The 26,873-nt window shown below is 40.0% G+C and overlaps 1 protein-coding gene across 18 annotated transcripts in view; it reads right to left on the bottom strand.

Moving 5' to 3' along the window:
* Positions 1-26,873, bottom strand: part of DOCK10 (dedicator of cytokinesis 10) — a 245,032-nt gene that overhangs the window by 64,961 nt on the left and 153,198 nt on the right. For 17 of the 18 annotated variants that reach the window (XM_073359912.1, XM_073359918.2, XM_073359919.1 and 14 more), the window contains 13 exons: positions 26,486-26,565; positions 19,074-19,261; positions 18,429-18,494; positions 16,682-16,774; positions 14,902-15,025; positions 14,599-14,720; positions 13,773-13,859; positions 13,061-13,153; positions 11,127-11,245; positions 8,608-8,677; positions 4,221-4,334; positions 2,670-2,741; positions 2,394-2,540 (listed from right to left, as the gene is read on the bottom strand). In XM_073359912.1, the coding sequence (XP_073216013.1) occupies positions 2,394-2,540; positions 2,670-2,741; positions 4,221-4,334; positions 8,608-8,677; positions 11,127-11,245; positions 13,061-13,153; positions 13,773-13,859; positions 14,599-14,720; positions 14,902-15,025; positions 16,682-16,774; positions 18,429-18,494; positions 19,074-19,261; positions 26,486-26,565 (1,375 nt within the window). The remainder of the gene's footprint in view (positions 1-2,393; positions 2,541-2,669; positions 2,742-4,220; positions 4,335-8,607; positions 8,678-11,126; positions 11,246-13,060; positions 13,154-13,772; positions 13,860-14,598; positions 14,721-14,901; positions 15,026-16,681; positions 16,775-18,428; positions 18,495-19,073; positions 19,262-26,485; positions 26,566-26,873) is intronic. The other variant, XM_073359907.2, reaches the window with a different exon arrangement.

The following is a 26,873-nucleotide window of genomic DNA, read 5'->3' as shown; positions in this document are numbered from 1 at the left end:
GTAGCATAACACTGCTTAATCGCTTGTTCAAAAATAGAACATGTAAAAGTAACAGACAGAACTGCAATAGTAACACAAGTGTAATACTGACATGATACACTGGCAAGCAATGTCACCCTCTCAGTGATGTAATGCATTGGGTAAATAAAACTCATGCCAGCTAGGATAACACCAGATAAGGTTTCCACACAGCACCTGAAATGGAGACCATTTCAGAGGACTGCAGATCTATTATTTATTAATTAAAGTGTGCCGAGAGAGACTATATCCTCTGTATTGCTGCTTTTCTTGATAAACTTCACAGGAACAATTTATTTCCTGTCAATTTTTTCCAAGAGCTGTGTTTCAATCTGCCTCAGAGAGATTCACCCGTTAGTCTCAGTCTATGTTGTACAGGACACTCTATATGTCACTATGTCACAAGGTTTTTTTTGTTCCTGTCCCCAGCTGTCCAGTTATGTAATTGACCACACTGTGTCCTAAATGTTAATTTTTCCCCACCGCATAGTTAATCATGAGATCACAGCAGATATTGGAGAACGTCCAAATGATTGAGGGATACAGGAAAAAAAGGAATCTTATTGCTACTCCCATCCCATATGGGAGCAACAAGAGGAAAAAAAAGTAGGCATGAATTGGTCTAGAAAGTGAAAGAAAGTGCTGCAAAACCCATCCTTGGGCAATCAGAGAAAAACTAGCACAAAGGCAGATAAACTACTTCAGATTGCTTTACTTATCCAACACATACATTAGAGTAATTTTCAAAAGTGCTTAAATGAGTTAGGCATCTAACTCCCACTAAAAGTCAATGGGAACTGGGCACCTAACTTACTTAGGCACTTTTGTTAATCTCATGAGGGGGACAGATTTTTAAAGGTATTTACGTGCCTAAAGATGCAGACAGGTGTCAAGTAGGATTTTCAAAAGCAACTAGGCACAGAACTCCCACTGAATTCAGTGACTGACTTTCAATGAGATGTGAGTGCCTAAATCACTTCTGAAAATGGGACATAGGCACTGCTGACAATTTTATACTGTGCTCACAACAGCTACTATTTAGGTTCAACAGACAAAACTGATGAGTGATTGTGATGGCAAAAGTCATTGTTGAATTGTGAAAAAATTATCATTCATGACTGGAACACATACAACTTTTCCGGAGATACAATGTACATATAATTACATGCTTCAGCAGTTTACAGAATACTTGCAATATTTAAAAAGGTGTGTAGAAGCTGGCTACCTATGCTGTTATGATGGTCACATATTAGTCCACTACTTCAGTCCTGTAGTTGATCAAGAAATTATAATAGCTTGATTTTGTAACAATTGTTCCATTCGTCTATACACTTCTCCTCTACTTAAATGTTACATCCATGAGCTGTACTATTTGCCAGTGTGGACCCTTTGTGATGAAGAGAGACCAGATAGCTATAAGAGAGTGATCCTATTTGGTTCCGGGGGAAGTGCCACTGAGGAAGAGCCACTGGGGAGGAGCCACTGAGCCCAGGACGCAAATAAATATGGGGGACAACAAAGAAAAAAACAGGGACAGATGTGAAGGTCAAAGGGTCAAAACTAGGGAACCTGAAGGGGACACCGAGCAGAGAACACCTGACTGCTCCTCAATAAGGGAGTGGTGGAAGGTGGGTATATCAATCCTAGAATGGTCAAGGCCCTTTCTCTATTAAATGAAAAGAGGTTACCTCAGGTTAATTAGGGACACCTGAGTCCAATTAAGGGCTGCCAGGGATCTTTAAAAAACCCTCTTCTGCTAAAATAGTGGGAGGAGGGAAAACAAATAAGCTGAAGCAGGGTTAGGGGCAACAGGGAGAAAAGGATTCTCCTAGGTAGAGAGCTATATCCTACTGTAGGGGAATTATTAAGTTTTCTTCTGTCTGGGGAAGGGCTGGTGAGCAGAAGCCAGTGTAACAAGTCAGTGCTCTGATGGGGGAAAAGAAATGTATGTGTTCCGGGGGGGGTGGGTTGCTTAAGAGAATGACTTGGGCCTACCCTGAAGCCCACTTTGTAAATACTGTAAATAAACCACACTTAAGAATTAAAAACCTCCAGAGTAGGATTTATTTACTCCTGGGGAGAAACGTGGAGGCTGACATGATGAAAGAGGAGCCTTGCCACATCTTTTATCAGGACAAATATGTACAGGTGAGGCTTTTCTAGTAGATTTATATGCAGCCATTGGACTTCCACAGACGCAGTGGCACACCTAAGAGCACAGAAACAATCGTACTATAAATCAGTGCTGATTCTCCATCTTCAGCCATGATTTGCTTGGATTGATCTTTCTCCCTCAGACTGGAGGTTTAATATCCTTTACTCTGCATTAACTATGACTGAATAACTGCATGCGCTGTAATGACTGAACCTCTCACCTTAAGAAATTTGGCAATGCTGTGGTTTGCATTTTTTGTTTCTTCAGGAGCATCTTTGTGTTTCCAAACAACATGGTCGGACAAGATCATTATCAGTGTGTCTAGTTCAGTCTGGAATGATTCTGGAAGTCTCTGAGTTCGAGGAATCTAAGAAAAACTCAGATTATTACTTCAGAGTAAACAGAGTTAGAATACATTTACTTTACATGGTTAAATGTATTTGGGTAGAAATTAATCTTAAAATTTAGTTTATTACATAATAATGTATATTCTTACCTGTGTTCTGTTTGAATCAACCAAGTGCTGTGCCACTGATTTTAAGATAATTGCAAAGAAAAACCAGGAATGCTGTAAAAATATTATGGAGAAAGTCACCTGATAATATTAGTGTTGAAAAACAGATTATTTTGTCAGACAAGATGGGTGAGGTAATAACTCTTATTAGACCAATAGAGGCCTTGTCTCTCTAATATCCTGGGGCCAACATAGCTATGATGACACTGCATAGATTATTTTGTGATATTTTTTACATCTAAGAATTCCTTTTTAGAGGAATGGTCTGGAGTTCTCAGCAGTGTATATTGATAGAATCTACACCACAGAAAAATTAGAAAGCTTTACATTTCACTATGACGATATTTAAGTCACTTGAGTTGAAGCCACACAGCACCTTGCTGGGTCTGGCATTTGGCAATTGTGATTGTGCCTTTATTAAGAAGTAAGGAGTGAACAAATGATCATTTCCATTCATATTTACACCTCTGTCTTAATTCGTGCTTTGTTTGCAAGTAGATATGGCAGAAATACACGACACATAATAATTACAGTAGGATAACTGGAACCCTTCATAGCAGTCTCAGTAGAGAGGTCAACGACTGAAAGGGCACAGAGAATATGTCCTAGCAGTCGTTTGCACAGGCTGGTGGGCGAGTGATGGGAAGCTTATCTCATGATATGATGGTACTACAAATGAACAGAGGACTTCAATCTCTAGTACCTTTTAGTAAAAATAAATTGACCTATTAAAACATTTACAGTAGAGTGTACACATATAACTATAATGACTTTGATGTTATATAACAGCCATTTAATTTCTTGCATGTACAGTACACTATGGGCCAGATTGTCTCCCCCTTCTCCAGTTCATTTCTGCCAGTATGGTGGTATACAAGACAACAGAGAATCCCCTTGGTATCAGGACAACAGAGAATCCCCTTGGTGTGGGGACGTCCTCAGCTGGGGTAAAGCAGGCATAGCTAGCTCTTACATGAGTTCCCTGCCAGCCTCGGTATGGAGGATATGCCAGATGTATGTGGCCAGGGTGCTATCCCTCTTATTGGCTATTTAAAAAAAACCCCAAAAACATTGGCAGCTCTTCATGCTTATCAGAATAATTATCTTTTACATTTTGCTAATTACAAATCAATAGTAACTGTATTAAAATCATGTTATTTGAATATATATCCTATTTATAAATATGTATCTGAACTGTGATTCCTGGAACCATTTGTGAAGTTAAAAAAAATCATCCTTAATGTTCTGACTCACTGTATTGTGTAAGAATTATATTTCTCACAGTGGTTGAGCAATAACAGAAAGGAAATCCAGCAGGAGGAATTATACAATGTAAAATCACCATGTACCATGCAATGACTTATGTTGAGAATTCACAAAATTACAGCAAGAAAGCCTCATAAAGCTGTTGGATTATTATGGGCTTTGATATGTGCAAAGCACACAGAGGAATGTGAAAGAGAGAGGAGGAAGATGAAGCAGAAATTGTGGTAATATTGAAAACATACTAATTTTTAAAACTGTATCATTCACCTTTAAAACATGTTTCACTGTTACTTGATCATTTGATTTCAAAAGACCAGTCACATTCTTGGCAAGCTCCTCATGAACAGTCCTTTCTTCGGATGACTTGGTCTTGAACACATACTGAAGAGAGATCAATAATAGTACTGTAACAAACTGCTATAAATCCCAGCAACAGTTAGTGGTGCATAAGGAACGCATCTTCTAAGAATAGCTGTAGTGCTGATCTTTGCCTACCAAAGTAGCTTGACTGAAAAAAATTAATTGACATAAAGCCTAATTCACTGAACAACAATGGTACAAAAACTCCTCCTCTTGAATCTGACTTTTAAGCAGTACTCCCCATTACTTTCAACTTGATTTGAATCAAAGGGAATTTCTGCTTAAAAATCACTGGCGTGATAGAGATTATTTTTTTCATTAGGGCATCAGAATCTGATTGTTTTGAACTCCTTTCCAAGCCAGTTCACCAGAAAAGGAAGAACAATAAACCTGTAAGGGAAGAAAGGAGGGTTTTCACCCACCCGATCAGGATCACATTTTCCTTGTTCCTATCTTCCAATGGCAACAGCTTACTTGGTAGCAATTCTTCACCATGAAAGGGGTAGAGCGCCCACTAGAATGGTCAGAAGGGGAATAGCATCCCCTTCCAGGCTGAGTCCAAGAATTCCTCTGCCACTAGATTGCTCATTGACATAAATCATATATTTGCTACTAATTAGTTTCCCTCACCTATTTTTTTAACTATTTCTTTAGTGAAAGAATCCACTGGAGTCTCAGAAATAACAGCAGCTTAAAACAAATGATACTTTTAAGTAGCATTCCTATTAAATAGGGTGACCAGATGTCCTGTTTTTAAAGGGACAGTCCTGTGTTGGGGGATTTTTTCTTATATAGGCGCCTATTACCCCCTGTCCCATTTTTTCACAGCTGCTATCTGGTCACCCTACTATTAAATATTAAGTCTTCTTGTCACAACTGACAGCTCAACCCCTAATTATAGAGCTGGGTGAGAAGTGGTTTTCCCATCCTGCAAAATTTTTGAGATTTCAAAAAAATTTCCTGTTCTACACCGGGATAAAACTGAGACATTTTGAACTTTTTCTGCGAGAAAGAGAGTGAGCACACTCTGCCCTAAAACAGCCAGTAGCCTAGTGTTAAGGCATGCATCCAACATGTGTGAGCCTTGTCTTTACAGCACGGCAACTTTCTCGCTCAGGGACATGAAAAATCACCCTCCTGAGCGCTGCAAGTTTTACCTGGAAAGCGCCAGCGTAGACAGTGCCCCAGTGCTGAGAGCTACTCCCTTCATGGGGGTGGTTTTTTTACAGCGCTGGGAGAGCTCTCTCCCAGTGCCGGTGCCGCAAGTAGACAGCCACATTAAAGAGCTGCCACGGCAGTGCTTTAACATTGCTAGTGAAGACATCCCCACAGACCCTGATTCAAGTTCCTACATCTTCCACATCCTAGGTGAGTGCCCTAACCACCAGGCTATTGGCTATTTTGGCTCTCTCTGACTAGAAATTCCATCCTGGACCCGAGAAATCTTTCTTGCTGAAGCTGTCATTGAAGCTGGTATGTTCCCAGAAAAAGTTTCAGTTTCAACATAAAACCGTTTCGGTGAAAATTTCCTGACCTGCTCTACTTAAGTGGCATGAATGTTCCCAATGGGTCTTGATGCATCCTGGTTTACTTACATAATGATCAATCTAGAAACTGGTATTAGAACACCTCAGAATCTTTAATGCATTTATCCTCACAACACTTCTGTGATGTAGGGAAGTACTATTCCCCCCTTCTTATTTTTTAAACAGATGCAAAACTGAGGCAAGAAAGGGCTAAGGGTCAGATTTTCAAAGATATTTAGGTGCCTAAAGTTGCATATAGGTGCCTAATGGAATTTTCAAAAGTGCCTAAGCACATTACATGCCTGAAACCCGTTGAAATCAATGATTACGTGCTTTTGAAAATCCCACTGGGATCTGCAGCTTTAGGCTCCTAAATACCTTTGAAAACTTGGCCCTATGTGACATGTCCAGGGTCATACAGGAAGGTTGTGGCAGAGCAGGGACTTGAACCCTCTCTCCAAAGGTTAGAATAATGAGGAAGCACAACATATTTATGACTCAGTCACTGAGCTGAAGCATGCAATGAAAAGTGAAGAGTTATCATTTACATACTGCAGCTGTGCTCACGGCAGTGTGCAATACAGCAGCAGACATTTGCACTGGCTCACAAGCTCATTTTAAGCACTGCTGAAATATAAACCGGACGCACCCTTCTTTGGCTTTTCACTAGCACACGTGATCAATACAATATTTCAGTCCACTGTGTTTTTAGACAATTAAAATGCACTAAACTGAAAGTTACATAGGACCATATTCTGCTCTCATTTATCCCACTGCAAGTCCAAATATTTCCATTAGACTCAGAGAAACTGGATTTATACCAGTGTAACTGAGATCAGAATGTGGGTCAAGGAATGTTGAAAAATATCCCTTGTAAGGACATAAAGTATATAAAGACAAAGTATGAAGGCATTTTGCATGTTGTCGAAGTTAGTTCAGTAGCATTTAGCTTCACTGGACTTGAAAGAGTCTTTGGTTTCTTTCCTAGTAGAACTTGTCTCATATTTTCATTATTCTGATCATGAAGATCTGAGAGTTTCAGTTAATAGTGTGTGTTTTATTTTGGTTTCACTGGCCCTGAAGGGCAGTTTTTTATCTTCTATGTTGCATACATTCCATTCGGTAGATTATAGTTATTATTAGACTTTGTGAAAGCCTCCCTTGTTTCAGGATAAATAAGAATGTCATTCACTAATTTATAAGTCGCTATATATGTCATTCAAGCTTATTTCCATAACTACTGGAATGGTGTGCCTTTCTCTTATTTTAGATCTGACATTTCCTGTATCTGTTCGACCACCACTGAACATGAGTAGACAAGAAGAAAACCCTCTATGCATAGAGGAGTAGAGGCAAAGCAACAATAATTTTTATTTTTCTCTCCTGACAGGGTTTAAATACTATAGATTCTCCTTTGTTCATTCTGAGATGAATGACTAAATGAAGTAGGTACAAAAATAAGGTGTATTAAATCATTACAGAGTGATTGATATCTCTGCAGACGATTCAACTACACTGCCAAGTCCTTGATTAATCTAGTAATGTCTGGGTACAAATTTTCCAAAATCCAAGGAAGAGCATTTGCCTTTTCCTTGTTCCTTAGTCAATAACAATATGAATGGTTCCCCTATCTTTCTACTTACAACATACATTTCTGTACTAAGCTCCTCATCCGATGAAGTGAGCTGTAGCTCACAAAAGCTTACACTCAAATAAATTTGTTAGTCTCTGAGGTGCCACAAGTCCTCCTTTTCTTTTTGCGAATACAGACTAACACGGCTGAAACCTGTCATCTTAGATTGTTACTTCAGATAAACTATTTATTGCTTAGGTGTTTGTTGGTCTGTAGCATTATTTGTGCTAACTCAAGGGGTATTCGATGGATATTGGGAACAAAGATATCATTTTTAAAGACATTGGGGTTTTGACTTTCTCAGTGTCATCACAAGTTCACTGAGATCAAAATACTAGTGTAACTGAGTATAGACATATGCCACCTTCCCCCAAATGAGAATTAGGTGGAAGAAACTGAACAAGCAGTCCCCAATTACAAAAAATGTGCAAGGAACCATGTCAGAAAATAAAGTATTTCACATCCCAGAACCAGGTACAAATATACAGTTACTTGGAGGAACAAAAGATATCCTGAGAAAACAATAGAAGGCTAAGAATATATAATAGAAGAAACATACAGCAATCTACAAGCACAAAGAAAAGCTTTCAAGAACACCTCCTTAGTAAAAATTATCACTAAGCTTCACTTGACCATTTGTAATGTGTTAAATGCTATTGGAGAAACACCTTCTACACATACAGTACACATGGCAGGTCAATATGAAGCAATAAAACCACTTAACGTGAATGCTGCAAAATACCTCCTTGAACTGTACATAAATCTATCAAACTTAGGTACTTATATGGCCCCCTATCATAGTATCTGAGCACCTCACAGTCTTTAATGTATCCATCCTCCAAACAACACTGTGAGGAAGGGCAGTGCTATTAACCCCATTTTTTGCAGATGGGAAACTGAGGCTCAGACAAGCTAAGTGATTTGCCCAAGGTTAAATACACAGTCTGTGGCAAAGCAGAGAATGAAATCTGGGTCTCCCAAGACCTAGGCTAGCAACCTAATCACTGCACCATCTAAAAGGTCAGAAGGCAACTATCCAAATGCTGGAAAAACTACAAGAAAGTATCACAAAGAGAAAACAGAAATAATGTGCAACACACAGGAGATGATCAAAGGTCAATTGGATATTTCATACCTTTACATAAGAATGGACACAGTATTCTAGTTGCTCTTCATGGCACTTGGCAACAATGTCAGTAAGAACCCTAGAAAAGAAAGATATTGAGCTATCTTGCAACATGAGGCAGAAAAATATCCTTATATGCATTACATTGTATCACACTGTTATACATCAGATTCAAAATTACCCGTTATGTGTCTGATCCAGGCAAAATCCATGTGGACAATCTGCTGTGCCCATGTGGAACTCATTGACTTCATGAGCACGACATGTGGGCACAGCAGCCTTCTTGTATAGGTCACAATGGTGGATCCGGGCCTTACTCTAAAAAGTTACTATTATTCAATGAAATACACCCAGTTATAACAATTTTAACAGTTGTGATGTTGATCTTATTACATTATTGGGAGATGAAACTACACGTTACTGGAGAACATTTCAACACTTATATGGATCTGGGAATATTATGAAGAAGTTACAATGAAGACAATTAGAGAGAGTGTTAATGAAGTTGAGAATCAAAGTCTATGTAAGGCTGTTGTGTCAGAATTTCTATTCTAACCTTTCAGGGGTTAGAACTCTAGCAAAGACCTAGTGGACCACATTCCAAACTCAAAAGTTCTTGGTATATCTGTTAATCAGTATCACAATAATGGATTCTTATTCTGATAAACCAACCCATGTACCACATGGGTTACCTGACTTAATAACTGCCGAGTTAGTTTTTTTAAGATGCTTTCTGTGCACTCCTGATACATAATCCAAAAAAGCTTCTATTTTATTAAATTTGTTTTGCAAACCATTTCTCATTTATTATTATTAATGTGATTAGGGCCTTTTGAAAAATAAATAAATAACCGAAATTATTCACCAAGGTTCCAGTCATTCTGTCCTTACTCCTCTACTATTCAGATATCAGTGGGAATTTTGGCAGAGTAAAGACAGAGTCATGACTGCATGACTGTGGCCCAAGGCAAGTCAGTAATCAAGACAAAGTATAAAGAAAGTGTTTTTTCACAACCATGAACAATTTTGAGTTCTTGTTCTGTAGCTTTTAACTTGTTCAACGCCAGCTACTTCAAGCTATTCAAAACAAAATACAAAGTGCATACATGTATAGTGGCAAAACAATTAAAGGCATGCACAGCGTTTTGTCAGTGCACAGCTGTGCATGTTGCTGTTGACATCAGCAATGTTGTCACAAAGCCTGTACACAGAGAAGGTAAACACTGAGAAGCCATTTTCTACCAGGTGGGTGGATAGCCAAGTATTTGAGCATAAAAAAAGGCTGCCCTTCCAGTTTCTAACCCAACTGTTTCACTACTGTGTTTTCCAGCCACCCCAACTAACACTAACTCTGGCTTGGGACAAAACCATTTATTCCCCAATTGGCATTAGTGTTAATTAATTGGGCAGTTAGGGGTCATAGGAAAAGGTTTGACATCCTTCTCTTGGAGACTGAGTACATGACCACTGGGATGAGCTCAGTCTCTGCCAGCCAAGGGAATGACACTGCTGAATTCATTCCAGACATAATTTCCTATTCATGAAAGTACTGCGCCTGAAAACCTTTGAAGTGTTGAGCCCCCTAAGCTGCCATTAAAGTCAACTTGAGGAATCAAGCATCAGGAGTCTGAAGTCTTACAATGAATCTCCCTTCAACAGTTAAAATACTGCAAACCAGCTTCAGTAAACATATAAAATACATTAACAACACTTGTAAACCCAACGGGACTGCTGAGGATTAAGTTGTGTTTGTCTTCTGGTTACTACCCAGGCCTTTAATGGCTGGGGAAAAGCCAACAAAGAAATCTCTATGCAGTACAACTTTTCTTTTTCAGCCCATCCATTGGAAATTACTTTATTCTTTTTATTTTATTTTCTGATTTCATGGCTAATAATAGCAATAAATATTTTATTTTAAACAAATATTTTAGTTGGACATTCCTGGAGGTCACAGATCCTTGGTGCGTCTCTCCAGCTGACAGTTAATTACTTGGATGATGCCTTCCCTGTTATTCATTGTTACGGCTTAAACATTTCATTGCAAACTGTCCAAAAGGGGGTGATCTGACTCAGCTAGTTATAAATTTAATCATAGAAGACACTGATCTCTTTCTTTGAGGTGCACAGCAGCCGCAACCCACAAGGAAGTCAGAGGGAATTGAGGACACTAAGCACCATTCAGGAAGTGCTCAGCACCTCAGAGAATTATACATTTTAAAGCAAACCCTCCTCTTTACCTGTTGGTGCCAACTGATTTGAAACAGTAGCGAAAGCAATGTCTGCATAGGAACAATAATTTTGTGGATGAAGTCAATTATGTGATGTCATATCCTATACTTAGTTACCTGACTTACTTGCCAAGCTCTGTGTTAGATCTAGGAGTCAGACATTTTAGGATAATGAGCTCATCTTCTATTAAAATCTAAACACCAAGTTCAGTCCTGGTTCATAAGTAGACTCTTGTCAACAGTCACACACTGGACTGAATTTGGCCCTAATTCTATTATATATAACAAATTTTTGGATACCTTGTCACAGCAGTGGTAACCTCATCCACGTCGTTTTGTACCAGAACCCAAAAGAGTTGATTCAGGATCACAGGAAGAAAATTCATAATTACATGGATCTTCTCAATTTTCAGTAAATTCTGTATCAGATACAAGGCAGAATAACGATAGATTACGGACATAAACCACAATCCACCAGGGCCTGAATTTCCACTCCTTTACACTGGTTTCACCATCTGGTAATTGCAGAGAAGTAAGTGGAATTAAACCCGTGTAAGACAGTGGAGAATCATGCTCCATGTCAAGATATTTTTTAAAGTATGACTTTGTACCCAGAATTTTTATTCCTGCGATTTTATAGTTTCTGTTTATTTTGTGATTATAAAGCAGAAACTATTACCTGCCCTTTTTTTTTTTTCAGTGAAAAAGCAGAAAATATGTACCAGTTGTGAAGGACTGAAGTTCTTACTTTTAAAGATTTTTTCCCCTAAAATTTTGAGAAAATTTTTTACCTGGGCTGAGACCTCATATGCTGTGTTTCATTTTGGATAAAATATTTATGACCAAGTCAAAATCACACTTATTAAAAACAGTGTTACACTCTAAACTGACTGGACAATGATGCTCCATTACCTTAACTGATAGAGCTAATTGAGTTATTCATTAAAATAACTAATATAATATAGTTATTCATTAAAATTATGGATTTAGCTCTCTGATTTTCTGCAAATGCATTTGTGATTTGTAAATAAAAGCCGAAAGTTTGGGCAAATATTTTCTGCCTATTGTTTGTTCATGAACTGTTCACTTTGAATATTTGTTATCTATTTATGTTGTGCGAATGGTGATTTTATTTCTGTTTCCTGATTGGATGATTGAAATATAATACAGAGGCAGACAAAAAGCAGCAAACAATGAACAGTGCACTTCTAGCATGCTTTTCTGGATGTGTAATCACTCATGCTAAAATTTGTGCACCTTTTGGGTATTCACAAACATTTTCTCCAATACCTAGTAACTATCTGAATATACACAAATAATTTATATAATAGAGAAAACTTAACCTAATGCTTTTATTTATGAAAATAGTCACAATTTTTAAATTCAACCAGGACTAATTGCTACTACATATAAAAAACAACAACAAAAATCTCACTTTTTAATATGTATGGATGCACCTGATTTCAGGTACATCCACACATATTACAAAAAAAAAAAAAAAAAGACATCTTTAAATAGTTGCCCAGAGAAATGTTACGACTATTGGAAAGTTACAGCAAAATTATCTTTTACTAAGCAGCTTAATAAAATCAGCTTAATTGGGAAAATGGAGCAATGGGGGAAAAATATCCTTCACTTTAATCTCTAAACCTAGAAACTGCTATTAGATTCAGATGATCACCAAAGAAGTTAATATGTTTCATAACTTGCCCTTCAGTATTCTAGCTCCTTCCTGCTCCGCTCCAAACTACATATTTTAGGGTGAGCCCATGTGATTTGCTCACTGCCAAATGGATTAAGAATCCATTGTAGGACTGAGCATCCATACAAGAATGCAAATCAGGGTTACCTGTATCTTTGGTCCAGGCATGCAGGGGTATGTAGCACTACATGCCAATTTCTTACCCCCATTTCTTACTGCATCTCTCATGCAGGAAGGGAAGGGGAAGAAGTGGGCATGGAAAAAATTATTACTTTCTGGAGCAAGAGGGGAGCAGCAAGATAACGGTGGCCTCCCAAGCCCCAATTCCTTCTCTGCAATGCTCCTGGAGCAGCACAGCAACGTGCCCTCCCTTATGATGATCTGTTTCCTTGGGACACAATCCAGCCCGTGGCAATTTAGAACCATAAGCAGGCCATGGGCTTGCTTGGGAGGCAAATTCAAAGAGAACTAGAATTTGGCCCTTTACATTTATTTACCTACATCAACTTGTAACACTTCTAAATTATTTTACCTTACAGGACGTGACAAAGCTTGAGGTAAGAGGGGGGGAGGGATCCATTTCTCCTTTTTGGCAGAGCTGGAAAAAGGTATTCAGATATGGATCCTAAAATGGTAAACATATGCTAAAGTTAATGCCTATTTTATCATGGACTGCAATTCAAATATTTGCTAACCATCTCGATGAATTGGTCATGGTGGGTCGAATCCAGGAACTTTACACTTTACACCATACAGCACAAAGGATCACAGAACAATAGGTATTGAAAAGCCCAACAAGGATTAGACCATGTAGTCCATCGGCTTACCATCAGAAAGTGCATTTCCTAGTGCTTTGTCCAGTCTTGTTTTAAGTGTCCTGAGCAATGGGGTTTTCCCACGATCTAACAGATCTCAACATCAGGATGTTTTAAAATGTCTAGTTACAACCTCCTGTATCATCCAAAATAACGCCTCCTTTTTCCTTAAAAGGGGTATTTACTCCCTTAGTTTATCACTCCTCTCTCGTTAGCACTCCTACATTCAGATTATCTTTAATGTTAGACGAACAGATTCATACAAGATTTAAGATATATTAAGATCATGAGCAGGGGGTTGGACTAGATGACCTCCTGAGGTCCCTTCCAACCCAGATATTCTATGATTCTATGATCATTTGTCAGGTTTTTTCTAGCATGCATTTCTGATTATCAGGTAAGGATATCTGAGAGAAAATGCAAACTCACCTGAGTATTTACAGTCGATACAACAAATGAAGACACCTTGAAAAGCAGCTTCCCATTGTCTACCCACTTAATGTCACTTCCACTCTGCTGTAAAAAATATTTTCTTATTTCCACACTTGCAAACACCATAAAAGTGTAAACATGTCAACACTGTTCAGTTCTGCATCACTTTTTGCTGCACAGCTCTGTGATTGTGCAAGTTCACTGGGGCCTGGATATTGCACTATTTTAAATATTCAGCTCTCAGTTACTGTAGAAGCAGTCACAATGGGAGTTCCCCCACTACCCTGTCAATGCCACAAAGCAATAGACTAGATCCACAGGCCTACTCAGCTCTCTCTCCATTGCTCAGTTAGTACAAAGGGAGAGGAAACTGCCCATAACTTTCCTGCTGAGGATTCTTAACCAGGCACAGCTGAGGGAACAGTGGGCAATCCTGGGCACTATGGCAAGGATCATGGGACTTGTGCTAGTCAGACTTTTTCAGGGACCCCAGCTAAAACTGTATGAAAAACCACTTTTCACCATGCTTCCACCAGCTAGGAAGAATGTATGGTTTATCCATGCACCGCCAGTCAGGTGTGGTATCTCCAGCACACCACTGGAAGAGGCATAGTTTCCCCCGATCTGTTGGTACACATATTAACTTAAAAATTGAATGCTATACATATGAACACACTAAGCAGTATGGTCCAGTTTATCATTCATACAATGACTCCTTTACATTGCCAGCAAGGCGTAAATGAGAAGCTGGCCCTATCATTTTAATCACACATACTTCAATCTCTCTATTCCTTTTGAATAATATATAAATATTACTTAATACCTTTCCACTTGCAGGATCTTGAAGGCTTAAGTAACTGGGCGGCAAACTGGTTGTCACTGGAATGTTATGTTCTTGAGAAGCTAACTGGTCATCTTTCAATAAAGGAAGCCAAGCATATCCAACTGCACACAAGGGCAAATCAATATGACATTTTTGAGTATAAGATCTTTGGATCATAGGATCATAGTAAATTATAGCCACAAACAGAAATTCTGAAATCCTCAGATGAACATATATCACTATAAATATAATGCAGACAAACATTAGCAAGGAATTATTTGAAAGTAATTCTACTGCAGGTACCTGGTGTTTCCAGAGCCTCTTTCTTTTTGGCATTAGCTTTTGCATGTATGTCACAGGTGACATGATAAAATGAAAACAGAATGTGGTGTTTCTGATGGAGTTGAGTGGGAAGCTCAATTTTCACCTGAAATGTAAAAGGTTACACCTCTCTTTAGTTTAAAGGGAATCAACCAGGAGTAAGAGATGGGCTCTAAAGGAGAAATCTCTCTTTCTATATATCTCTAATTAAAGCTGGCCTTTTGACTGGTAATTGCTTCTTTGTGTGTTGCTCTTTTTAATGATGTGACAACTGTTCTTTTAAAGAAATCATTGAGAGGCACCATTTATTACTCTCACTTAAACTGTTTTTTCTTCTCTTTCCTTTGAGTGAATATTTGTGTTTCTAATGAAACAGCACAGAATTGAAAACTGAAGAACCCTGTTCAAACAGGCTGCTTAGAACCAATCATCTCCATACAATCAGACTCAACACTGACCCTACCCAAGAGTCGCCATTCTTTCTTTCTCTTCTCCTTTAGCATAAGAGAGAGTCAGCCTGGATACCCTTTACATTAAAAACACTAATGATATGTCATCATAACTGATTTTATTATAAAGACTGAAGGTGAACAAGGATTGACGTGAAAATAAAAAACTTTTATTTATGATCTCAGATGAGTCATACGTCCCATAGGTTGTTAATTGAATAAATATGTGGACAGAATGGGCATCGGGCTTTGTTGCAAGGATAGGTTCCAACTCTGTCCATATATTTACTCAAGTGACACCATCATAGGACCTAATCACATTAGCCATGCTATCAGGGGCTCGTTCACCTGCACATCTAGCAATGTGATATATGCCATCATGTGCCAGCAATGCCCCTCTGCCATGTACATTGGCCAAACCGGACAGTCTCTATGCAAAAGAATAAATGGACACAAATCTGACATCAGGAATCATAACATTCAAAAACTGGTAGGAGAACACTTCAACCTCTCTGGCCACTCAGTAAAAGATTTAAGGGTGGCAATTTTGCAACAGAAAAGCTTCAAAAACAGACTCCAAAGAGAAACTGCTGAGCTTGAATTAATATGCAAACTAAATACCATTAACTTGGGTTTGAATAGAGACTGGGAGTGGCTGGGTCAGTACACATATTGAATTTATTTCCTTAAGTTAAGTATCCTCACACCTTCTTGTCAACTGTCTAAATGGGCCATCTTGATTATCACTACACAAGATTTTTTTTTCTCCTGCTGATAATAGCTCATCTTAACTAATTAGCCTCTCACAGTTTGTACGGTAACTTCTAACTTATCTGTATGTGTATATATCTATATCTATCTACCTATCTTACTATATGTTCCATTCTATGCATCCGATGAAGTGAGCTGTAGCCCACGAAAGCTTATGCTCTAATAAATTTGTTAGTCTCTAAGGTGCCACAAGTACTCCAATCCTTTGTGAGTGTGCTGTCAAAAGCACTAACTACTCAAGGCTATGGAGCACTCTGGATTGGTTAGGGTGAAACTCAATTCACCTGCATAAAGCCTGAGGAATCGGGCTTTATGTTGGTGAAGTAGAAAGACTGACCATTATGATGTGTTCAGAGAAATGGTGAAATTTTATTTCATACTGTATGTTTATTTCAGTAAGTAAAAATCTCTCTATCTAATGAAATTCACACTCACCTGGATACATGAACACTTATAGCAGGCAGGTAATTTTTTTTTCCATTTCTATGCCTTTAATTCAATGCATATTGTCATATTGTTTAATCAGTGAAGAATGAACTGACCTCATCATAGAAATCAGGATTCTGTGAATGATGTAGCACTGCTGTGTAGGCTGCTGTTGTAAATAATGGTCCGCCAGGCTTCCCATAAATACACTGTTAAAATATTATACTTCAGTTCAGTTGTCAAGGCATGCTGATAATACTAATATAGGCATAGCTCAAAGGGGGTTTACAAAAGTGTCTTTCCTTTATATGGACTCATCCTACACAATTCAACTCCAATGCTTTACTGGGGTTCTAGGCACAACAACTCCCCCCTGCATTGGCAGGACCAGGGTATTTAATAGGCCCTTTCTATTTCTAGCTTCTATGATTCTTGATTAGCTTATTTTATGTATGGGAAAACTGAGGTGCAGGTTCTCCCACTTTTGTGCCATACTCATTGAACAACTCCATATACCATAAAATTAGTTTGGAAATCTAACACAGATCATCTTAGTTCCCTAATGCCATTTTAATGCATCATACCTCAACATGCACAAGCTATACATTTTGCTGTTCACTAAGTGAGCCATGCAGATGTGACGACCACCAGCTTGGCTGATATGCTGAAGACTGAACGGGGGACCTCCAGAGTGAAAAGCCAGAGCTGCTACAGCTTGAACTAAAAAGTCAAGGCTTTGTAGCTGGGGGCTGAACCAACTCATTTACATCACAGTAAACACACCTACCAGTAACTAACCCACTGTAACACACACCTACCAGTGGGTTAGGTAAGGATAGTAGGACTAGCCCTGCAGCCCTCACAGAGGCAAAACCACCATATAAATCAGAAGTTCTGCTTGCATCAGGACTGCAGGTTCAGGCTCAATAGACCATATCTACCAGTACTTTGCTTAAAATGAAAGGAAGAATATGTGAAAATGTGAAAAATATGTAAAATAACAAATTGGGCTGTTCTATTTAGGGTGACCAGATGTCCCGATTTTATAGAGACAGTCCCGATATTTGGGGCTATGTCTTATATAGGCTCCTATTACCCCACCCCCATCCCGATTTTTCACAGTTACTGTCTGGTCACCCTAGTTCTATTGTATCTAATCTACTATGTCTAGGGGAGGATTTCTAGTGGCAGTTATGCTCCTTCGTCACTTAGGCACTTTTGAAAATCCCACCCTTTAATTTTAAGTAGCTCATCATAATGATAAGTAAGGCCTGGATTTTCAGATTTAGATCTAGGCACCTGAATGCACATTTAAGTGTCTATGCCCTAATTTTCAAACAGGCATAGGCAAAAGTATGCATGCCTAACTTTGGTATGCAAATTCCCTCAGTGTGCTCATGTGAGGTGGAACTATATGCTGCTATACCTAAGTGCACGCACATAGTCTTACTGTGTGGAGATTTGTATGCCAAAGTCAAGCATGCACTTGCTTTAAAATTTGGACCCTGAATATTAGTTTAGGCACTTAAATGTCTAAGTGTTAAATAAGGATGCAGGTACTGAGATTTCCAAGACAATCTAGGGATTTAGACAGGTGTTCCATTAAAATGAATGGGAAGACATGGAAAATAGTCATCTTTTGCAAGTTTTTTTGCCTAATCATTGAACTAGCACTGCAGGGTTGACATTTCCAGCTGATATAGTTAATAACTGGTATTAAACAGGATTGTTATGGAAACTTAAAAGAATATATTACAATATTCACACTTTAAATGCTGCTGATTAGAATACTCTCAATTGCAGGGTTTCATATGAAACCGCTTTTGACACATTATTCTGTGAATGTACTTTGTCTTTGCTCACCTTCATTGGCTTGGCTCCTTCTTCATCTGAACTTTTAAATTCAATACATACTGTTATGTTCCGCGCCTGCAATAGTGATGCGTTAAAAGTGTAATTAGAAATCATTAGCCCATAAAAATACACACAAACTAAGATGTGTGAAATAGAACAGGTTCTACTTAAAAGCTGGAGAACACTATGAATGATGAGCCATATCCTAAATACTTGCAGCTCCCCGCAAAAATCACTGGAAATAAATGTGTAAAAAGGAGAAGGACCTGCAGGCACCAAACTAGGCTTCAAATGCATTGTGCAAAGGCAGAGCGTAAAGGGACCAGTATTTAGCCCTGTCTTGAGTTTAATTCATATTCAATCAGTATGAATATGCATATAAGCTCTCAAGGTTCATTTAAGAGAGGATCATCTGTACACACATTTATATTAAAATATATTTCCCTAGAATATTGCCCAAAAAGCAATTACTGAACTACATCTTCTTTGAAATGCCTTCATAGCATAAAAGGTTCCTTTAATCTGTAAAATCACTTCCAGGAAATTCTTACTGTGCTTAAAGGTTCCATAAAGAATTAAATAGACTGCAAGTTAGTTCAGTAATTCAGGATCCTATTCTGCCACCTTTAGTTATGATGAGTAGTTCTACTGTACCTTGCTGAAGCTTTTTTGGCTATCGTACTTGAGATGTTTTGGATAGATGTATACTTGGTTCTTATACACTCTATAAGGCCGGGAATATTTTGTTGATTCTTGTACAAATTCTTCCACTTCCACCGTAGGTTGATGCTCCTCTGTATTATAAAATGGCTTGACTGGGATAAAAGATGACGTTACACAATCTTCAAAAAAATAAAATAAAAAAACAATCAGAAAATGAAGTTGTCATTTTATAAACACACTAATAATAAGTATGTAGGATGTAATATCCAATATCAAGACACAAAGGGCCAAATTCTATCCCCTTTTACAGCAGTGTAAATCTATAGTAATTGCACTGATCTACATTTAAGTTAAATATAGCACCAAATAACCTTTGAATATGCAGTATCCAAGACAAAGCACAGTAGTATCATTCCAACTCTTATAATTTCAGCAAAGTTATAGCTCTAAATACAACTGAAGTGTCATTAAAAGATAGATTGTTTCTACTGGAGTTAACATCTCTATTTAGCCCATTTTTTCATTTACTTTTTAAAGTTCATCTGCTATCTAACCGGCAGCCAATGAAATCAAGAGATACGTTACTTAGAACTAGATTTAATACATTAGAGAATCAGAGTATCTGAATTAAGTTCAAGAGATAGCTGATGAACAGAAGTCTCCTGTCATCCAGACAGCAGAGTAACTCAGCACAGATGTCACAAAAGCACAGATTGGTATTCCAATGTATGCTACTAAATCAGCAACAAGCTTGGTCTCAGTAGGAAAATATCCATGGCTGTCTGCACTACACTAGTCCGAGGAGGACAGAGACACTGATTCCTATTCAAATGAAAAGCAACCTGAGGCTCAACCCTGCAAACTCTAGAGCCAACCAAGAGGTAGTCAGATCATGCAAACAAGCTCTCCCTGCCTCTTTTATATCCTAACTTTCCCCCTTGCTCCCTTCAGAACCTCCACAATGAGAAGTCATGCCACTATCAGGCTGGAATAAATCTTCTATGGGACTACAGAGTAACAGCAAGATGTAGAGCAAAGGTGAACAAACTACGGCCCGTGGGACCCTCCTGCCCGGCCCCTGAGCTCCTGGCCCAGGAGGCTAGTCCCTGGCCCCTCCCACACAGCCTCAGTGTGTTGTGCTGCCGGCGCAATGCTCTGGGCGGCTGGGCAGTGCAGTTGCAGAGCTGCGGCCTGACCTGGCTACCAGCCACCTGTGCTCCAGGCAGGGAGGTAAGGGGGCAGGGAGCAGGGGGGGTTGGACAGGGGTCAGGGGAGTTGGGGGGGATGGTCAGAGGGCAGGGGTGTAGATAGGGGTTGGGGTGGTCAGAGGGCGGGAACAGGGGGATTGGATGGGGCAGGGGTCCTGGGGGGGGCAGTCAGGAATGACAGGGGGGTTGGATGGGGTGGCAGGGGGCAGTCAGGGGACAGGGAGCAGGGTGTGGTGGATGGGGCAGGAGTCCCGAGGGGGCTGTCAGGATACAGGGTACAGGGGAGATTGGATGGGCAGGAGTCCCAGGGGAGCCATCAGGGTGTAAGAAGCAGGGGGGTCGGTAGCGGGCAGGGGCTGGGCCACGCCTGGCTGTTTGGGGAGACACAGCCTCCCCTAACTGACTCTCCATACAATTTTGGAAACCCGATGTGGCCCTCAGGCCAAAAAGTTTGCCTGCCCCAATGTAAAGGCTGTTTCTCTGATCAATTACTAAGTTTTCTTTTTAACAAACTTAAAGGGTTCAGCCTTCCTTCCAGCCAATTTCTCATGCTTGCTCTCAGTCATTTTCATCCCTAGCTGTCGGGTGTATTCCTGAAATAAGCTAGAAAGTGCCATTCATGGAAGCCTTTGTCCTTTACTTCCCAATGAATACTAGTAGTGTCAAAGGTGAATAGCTGAATTACATTCCCTTAGTACTGATCAGCCAATATGGGCCAATGGCTACCGTAAGTGGTTCTTTATCTGATTTATTCCCATTAGCTCCATGAAGTTGATCACTTTAGGTGACCTCAAAAATCCATCCATCAGCCAATGAAAAATTCAATGGTCACACTCAGAGTTCTTTCCCAAATTACTAACATTCCATCATCCTGGAAGATTCTGATCCCAGGTTAGGATGTCTTGGCCTGCATAGTACAGTCCAGTAATTTTTCCATGAGCACTTGGCTGGACAGAGTCCTAGCACTCTGCTCTGGGGAAGGGGATACATTATTGCTCTACTGCCTCCAAATGATTAGCCCCACTGGGCTAGCAGCAGTGATAGATATATTTCTGATTGAAACAACCGATATATAAGATAGGAATGAAAGGCCTTAAGAGGATAATGGGATATTGCCTTCAACCTATTTCTTTTATTTTAAATGACCTAGGAAGAGCTCTGCTGAAAAAATTAAAATTTTCCACAAAAACTAAGGAAAAGTTTTGTTAAAGTTTTCAGAAAAAAAAAAGGCAATTTTTTTCTGCCATCTCTGGAATGAGACCATCTCCATGTTTGAATATCTGCACCTCTGTTGTACCAGCAATGGTCTCTGTTAGGTTCTCAGAAAGAGACAGTTTCTATTTTGTTGGTACCCAGTATTACCTAACACAGAATCCTGAGGACTCTTTATTCCAGCCCCTTCCCTGAAATGTATTGCATTTCTAGCAGCTCACAGAATATAGTGATATAGAGCCATATATTTCCCTACTTTGTCAAATTAACCGTAAAGGGGAGAAAATAATGCAAAAACACTACAACTTTTAAAGAGCAATGGCACAGGAACTGTGACAAAGTGGGGGGTTCTCTTGTTTTTTTTCAATGGTTTTCATGCGGAGGGGGTGGGACTCAGTTTCCCTGGGTGTTACTGATCTAACAAGGTGATGGGAGAGGGAGTTTGTTGTTACAGAGGACCAGCGAGGGAACTTGGGACCCCAGCCAATGGCCTGGAGAATGGATACCCCAGCAACTGGTGACCGGGAGGCCCAGCTTGGGAGTCACAGCCTGTTCTGGCCAGTGGGAGGACAATGGGCTGCAAAGAGAGGACCCTGGTGACCTGACCAGCTGGTTCCAGCCAGAAGGGTGCAAAGGACAGCTGAGAGAAGAGGAGGGTTTACCTGTAGAAGACTACCTGACTAATCTAATCGCCTTCTATGATGAGATTACTGGTTCTGTGGATGAAGGGAAAGCAGTGGATGTATTGTTTCTTGACTTTAGCAAAGCTTTTGACACGGTCTCCCATAGTATTCTTGTCAGCAAGTTAAAGAAGTATGGGCTGGATGAATGCACTATAAGGTGGGTAGAAAGTTGGCTAGATTGTCGGGCCCAATGGGTAGTGATCAATGGCTCCATGTCTAGTTGGCAGCCGGTGTCAAGTGGAGTGCCCCAGGGGTCGGTCCTGGGGCCGGTTTTGTTCAATATCTTCACAAATGATCTGGAGGATGGTGTGGATTGCACTCTCAGCAAATTTGCGGATGATACTAAAGTGGGAGGAGTGGTAGATACGCTGGAGGGCAGGGATAGGATACAGAGGGACCTAGACAAATTGGAGGATTGGGCCAAAAGAAATCTGATGAGGTTCAATAAGGATAAGTGCAGGGTCCTACACTTAGTACGGAAGAATCCAATGCACCGCTACAGACTAGGGACCGAATGGCTCGGCAGCAGTTCTGCGGAAAAGGACCTAGGGGTGACAGTGGACGAGAAGCTGGATATGAGTCAGCAGTGTGCCCTTGTTGCCAAGAAGGCCAATGGCATTTTGGGATGTATAAGTAGGGGCATAGGGAGCAGATCGAGGGACGTGATCGTCCCCCTCTATTTGACATTGGCGAGGCCTCTTCTGGAGTACTGTGTCCAGTTTTGGGCCCCACACTACAAGAAGGATGTGGATAAATTGGAGAGAGTCCAGCAAAAATGATTAGGGGTCTGGAACACATGACTTATGAGGAGAGGCTGAGGGAACTGGGATTGTTTAGTCTGCAGAAGAGAAGAACGAGGGGGGATTTGATAGCTGCTTTCAACTACCTGAGAGGTGGTTCCAGAGAGGATGGTTCTAGACTATTCTCAGTGGTAGAAGAGGACAGGACAAGGAGTAATGGTCTCAAGTTGCAGTGTGGGAGGTTTAGGTTGGATATTAGGAAAAACTTTTTCACTAGGAGGGTGGTGAAACACTGGAATGCGTTACCTAGGGAGGTAGTAGAATCTCCTTCCTTAGAAGTTTTTAAGGTCAGGCTTGACAAAGCCCTGGCTGGGATGATTTAATTGGGGATTGGTCCTGCTTTGAGCAGGGGGTTGGACTAGATGACCTCCTGAGGTCCCTTCCAACCCTGATATTCTATGATTCTATGATTCTAAGACAATGGACAGAGGCGGGGTTTGGGGGAGATGATATCAGACACCCAGCTAGAAAGCATGGGGGCTTGGGACTGGAAAGAGAGAGCAGGCAGGGCCCACCTGGATGCAGGAGAGACTTAGATGTGCTATGCTGAGGGAGGCCAGGCCTGAAAGCCCTGAGAGTTTCCTATGCTGTGTTCAGACACTCAAATAAACCCTCCTGTTTTACACCGGCTGAGAGTCACTCTGTTCTAGAGAACAGGGTTGCATTATTCACTCTGGGAGTGGAGGCCCTGGGGGTCCAGTGGGAGCCCATGACGAGAGACAGGCATGTTAAGGCTCAGAGAGGTACGGTTCCAGGAGGCAGAGGGGCTTAGCCCCTGAGAGAGAGTGGACCCCCGGGGCAGGGCTGTCACACTGAAGGGGGTTCCCCCCAGGGACCGTACGGCCAAGAGGGGGCACGACCTGTGAGTCCATGACAGGAAAATTGTACCACACCATCACCATCCAGGAACTGTGGATCCCAGTCAGTGTATGAAGTCGTTTTCAGTGCAAACACACACATCTGGTCATGTTGCTATTGACTACCAGGCCACTAGCTATTCTCTGTGACTCCACTGAGTGGAGCCTCAGAGCCCTGTTTTTTCAAATGTGGATTTAGTCTGAGATAAATGGGGAACACCCCAACTATAGCACTTATTGCTTACCTTCCTACCCTACCCTCTAGCCCTGCTCCCTTCCTGTGAATTGTCTGGTAGATACATGGATATTTTGCAGAAGGGAGACTTTTGGTTATATAGCATAGGAGGGACATCTCACGTAGCTGCCAACACTCCCCTTGCAGGATCTATATATGTTTGGCTCCCTTTCATCAGTCAGCAGAGGGGCCAGGGGTTTTATATCAGGTTAAACACTGACAACGTCTCCTAATTTTCAGTACTTCAGGCACTTGCTGGACATGTTGTAAATCAAGCATTATTAAAATAGAGATTCTCCTTCTGATGTCTAATGCAAATTGATGCTAATCCTCAGCAGTGTAATGTCAGTTCTTAGAAAGACAGTCTTGCTGGGATTGCTGGCCAACTCTCTTTTCATTAACTTTCCTTAGCATTGGCTAAGAATAATTAAAATTTTCATGGAAAAGGAGGTGTTAAACACAGACTGCTGCTCTAGGGCCTCGTCCAAAGTCCACTAAAGTAAAGAGGTGTCTTTAAATTCACTGCAATGAGCTTTTGATCAGGCCCTTAGAGGAAGGCAAATTTTCTGATGCCAAAGGACTTTTCAAACTATTATTAATAGTTCACGGTGGGATTTTCAACGGAGCCAATGGGATCTGGGAGGCTAGATCCCACTGACTTTTGATAACTTTCATAGGCACTGACCCTGGTCATGTTCTGGAGCTGAAGCAAGCCACGGAAAAAAAATAGGGGATGCTCAGCACCCAGCAGTCACAGCTGTTAAACAATGATCAATTGTTTGGTAGCTGGGGGAGCAGCTCAGGGGAGGGCTGAGAGCAGTGAGCGGGAACCTCAGGGGAGGAGTTGGAGTGGTGGGCAGGAAGAGCCAGAGTCAGGGCGGGGCCTCGAGGGAAGGGGCGGAGTTGGGGCAGGGCCTTGGGGCAGAGCAGGGGTACAGCACCCCTGGGGAAATAATAACTTCCACATGCTCTTTGAAAAGCCCTATATCAAAAGTGAATATTGAATTAGGCAACAACATAGCACAAAAATCTGTGTGAAAAAGGGCGTTTTGCCTACAGTGATATTTGCAACAAAACGGGGAACTTTCCCTTAATTTTATATTAAAAAAAATACCTTTGACATTTTTGTGAAGTTATTTTGTAGTTAAAGTTTAAGTGAAAATTTCTCAAAATTGATGCAAATTTAAATGCTAAGTATAAATAAAACATATATCATTAGAGAGAAGTGTTTTATATCCTTTAAGAATCTTATCTCCCTACTTGGTTGCCCTGATTATGCCTCAGTTAGTCTGGTGTTCTAGTGATTGTATCATAAGAGAATGAGAGGCTGTTAATTTCATTCCTCACTAAAACTCGGCAGATATTTTTAATATATTGTTTTTTCAATGAATTGCATTTTTCAGACCCTGAAAAAATTAGCTAAATTCATGTAGAATTTGATTAATAGTTTTGGTTGGGAAAACAAAATCAAAAGAGTTGAACCTTTTGTTTCAACTTTTTATTCAAAATAGTGTTTTGATTTTTAATTTGGCCTTAAAAAGCATCCAAAATGCCCCAACTGAAACAAAAAACTCAGAAAAAGTAAATCAAGTCAGCCAAATCATTTTGAAACTAATAAAAAAAATTTAAAAATTGTTTTGGGTCAACTTACAGTGTTTTGATTTATTCAGTTTTATGATTTTTTTAATTTTGATTTGACAAAAAAACATTTTTGGTTCCAATCAAGTGGGATTATTTTTCCAGATTTTTTGGTTCAGCCCTCCAAAATGGAAAAAAAATATTATTTCCTCAGCTGTATTCCTCACTTTTGTAGAAATGTTGCCACTACAGCTAAGACTTCAACTCCTTTATAAGACTCAGTGTTAACTTATTGATTCACTGACATTTTCCTGTATATTTACAGGGGGTCAGTTTTGTGAGATGCTGAGGGCACTCAACTCCTAATGGCGAGGGGAGTTGGTATGTACTGAGCTTTTTGCAAGACTGGGCCACAGAGAGGAGTGGCCCTTGAAGTAGAAAGAGAACAAATGAAATAAATTTGGGTTCGGAGACTTGGCATAGCTACAATAACAACGCTTCCTACAGGGGCTGATCCAAAATCCATGAAAGTCAATTAGTCTTTCAATTGATTTCAGTGCACTTTGAATCAGGCCCCTTTACATGCACAGACTGTGACTCATCAAATGAACACAGGACATGCTCTTCCTACAATACAAAATAGGTTACTTCAAGGCACAGAAAAAGATAAAAAACAGTTGAATATGCACTGGTTAAAAAAAAATCAAAACAAACCTCCAAATTACAGTTCCTTCTTTCCAGTCTTCCAGAACTGTATCAAAGCAATAATTAATTTTAAAGGCTCACATTAAATTTTATAAACCCAGAATAATTATAAAATGGAATCATACTTGGGTGTTCCAAAGGGAAACAATTTACTGCAATGTCTAGGTTGCCAGGTATGGTCTGTATTTTGCTAATCTTCTCTGCTCTGGAATGACAGAAATGAAAACATTTTAGGAAGCTGGTGTAGAGAATGCAAGAGGGGATGTATTTTCTGACTTAAGAGAGCAAAATGAAATATCACCAGTTATTTAAATCATGAAATAGTGAAAGGTAAACCGTATTTAACAGAGCTACCAAACTGCGTAAGAAAAACAAGTGAATTACTTTCCTAATAAAATTAAAATGGGTTAATAGATATGAAATCAAAATAACACTTTGATTAATAGAAAAATCTTACTTCCAACTATTTCTACTCGCAAAATAGTTTCATATGCTCCCACAAAACCCTTGGCC

Source organism: Lepidochelys kempii, chromosome 9, assembly GCF_965140285.1.
Source record: "Lepidochelys kempii isolate rLepKem1 chromosome 9, rLepKem1.hap1, whole genome shotgun sequence".
Lineage (NCBI taxonomy): Eukaryota > Metazoa > Chordata > Testudines > Cheloniidae > Lepidochelys > Lepidochelys kempii.
The sequence above is the reverse complement of the archived record's forward strand: the minus strand, read 5'-3'. Positions and strand labels throughout refer to the sequence as shown.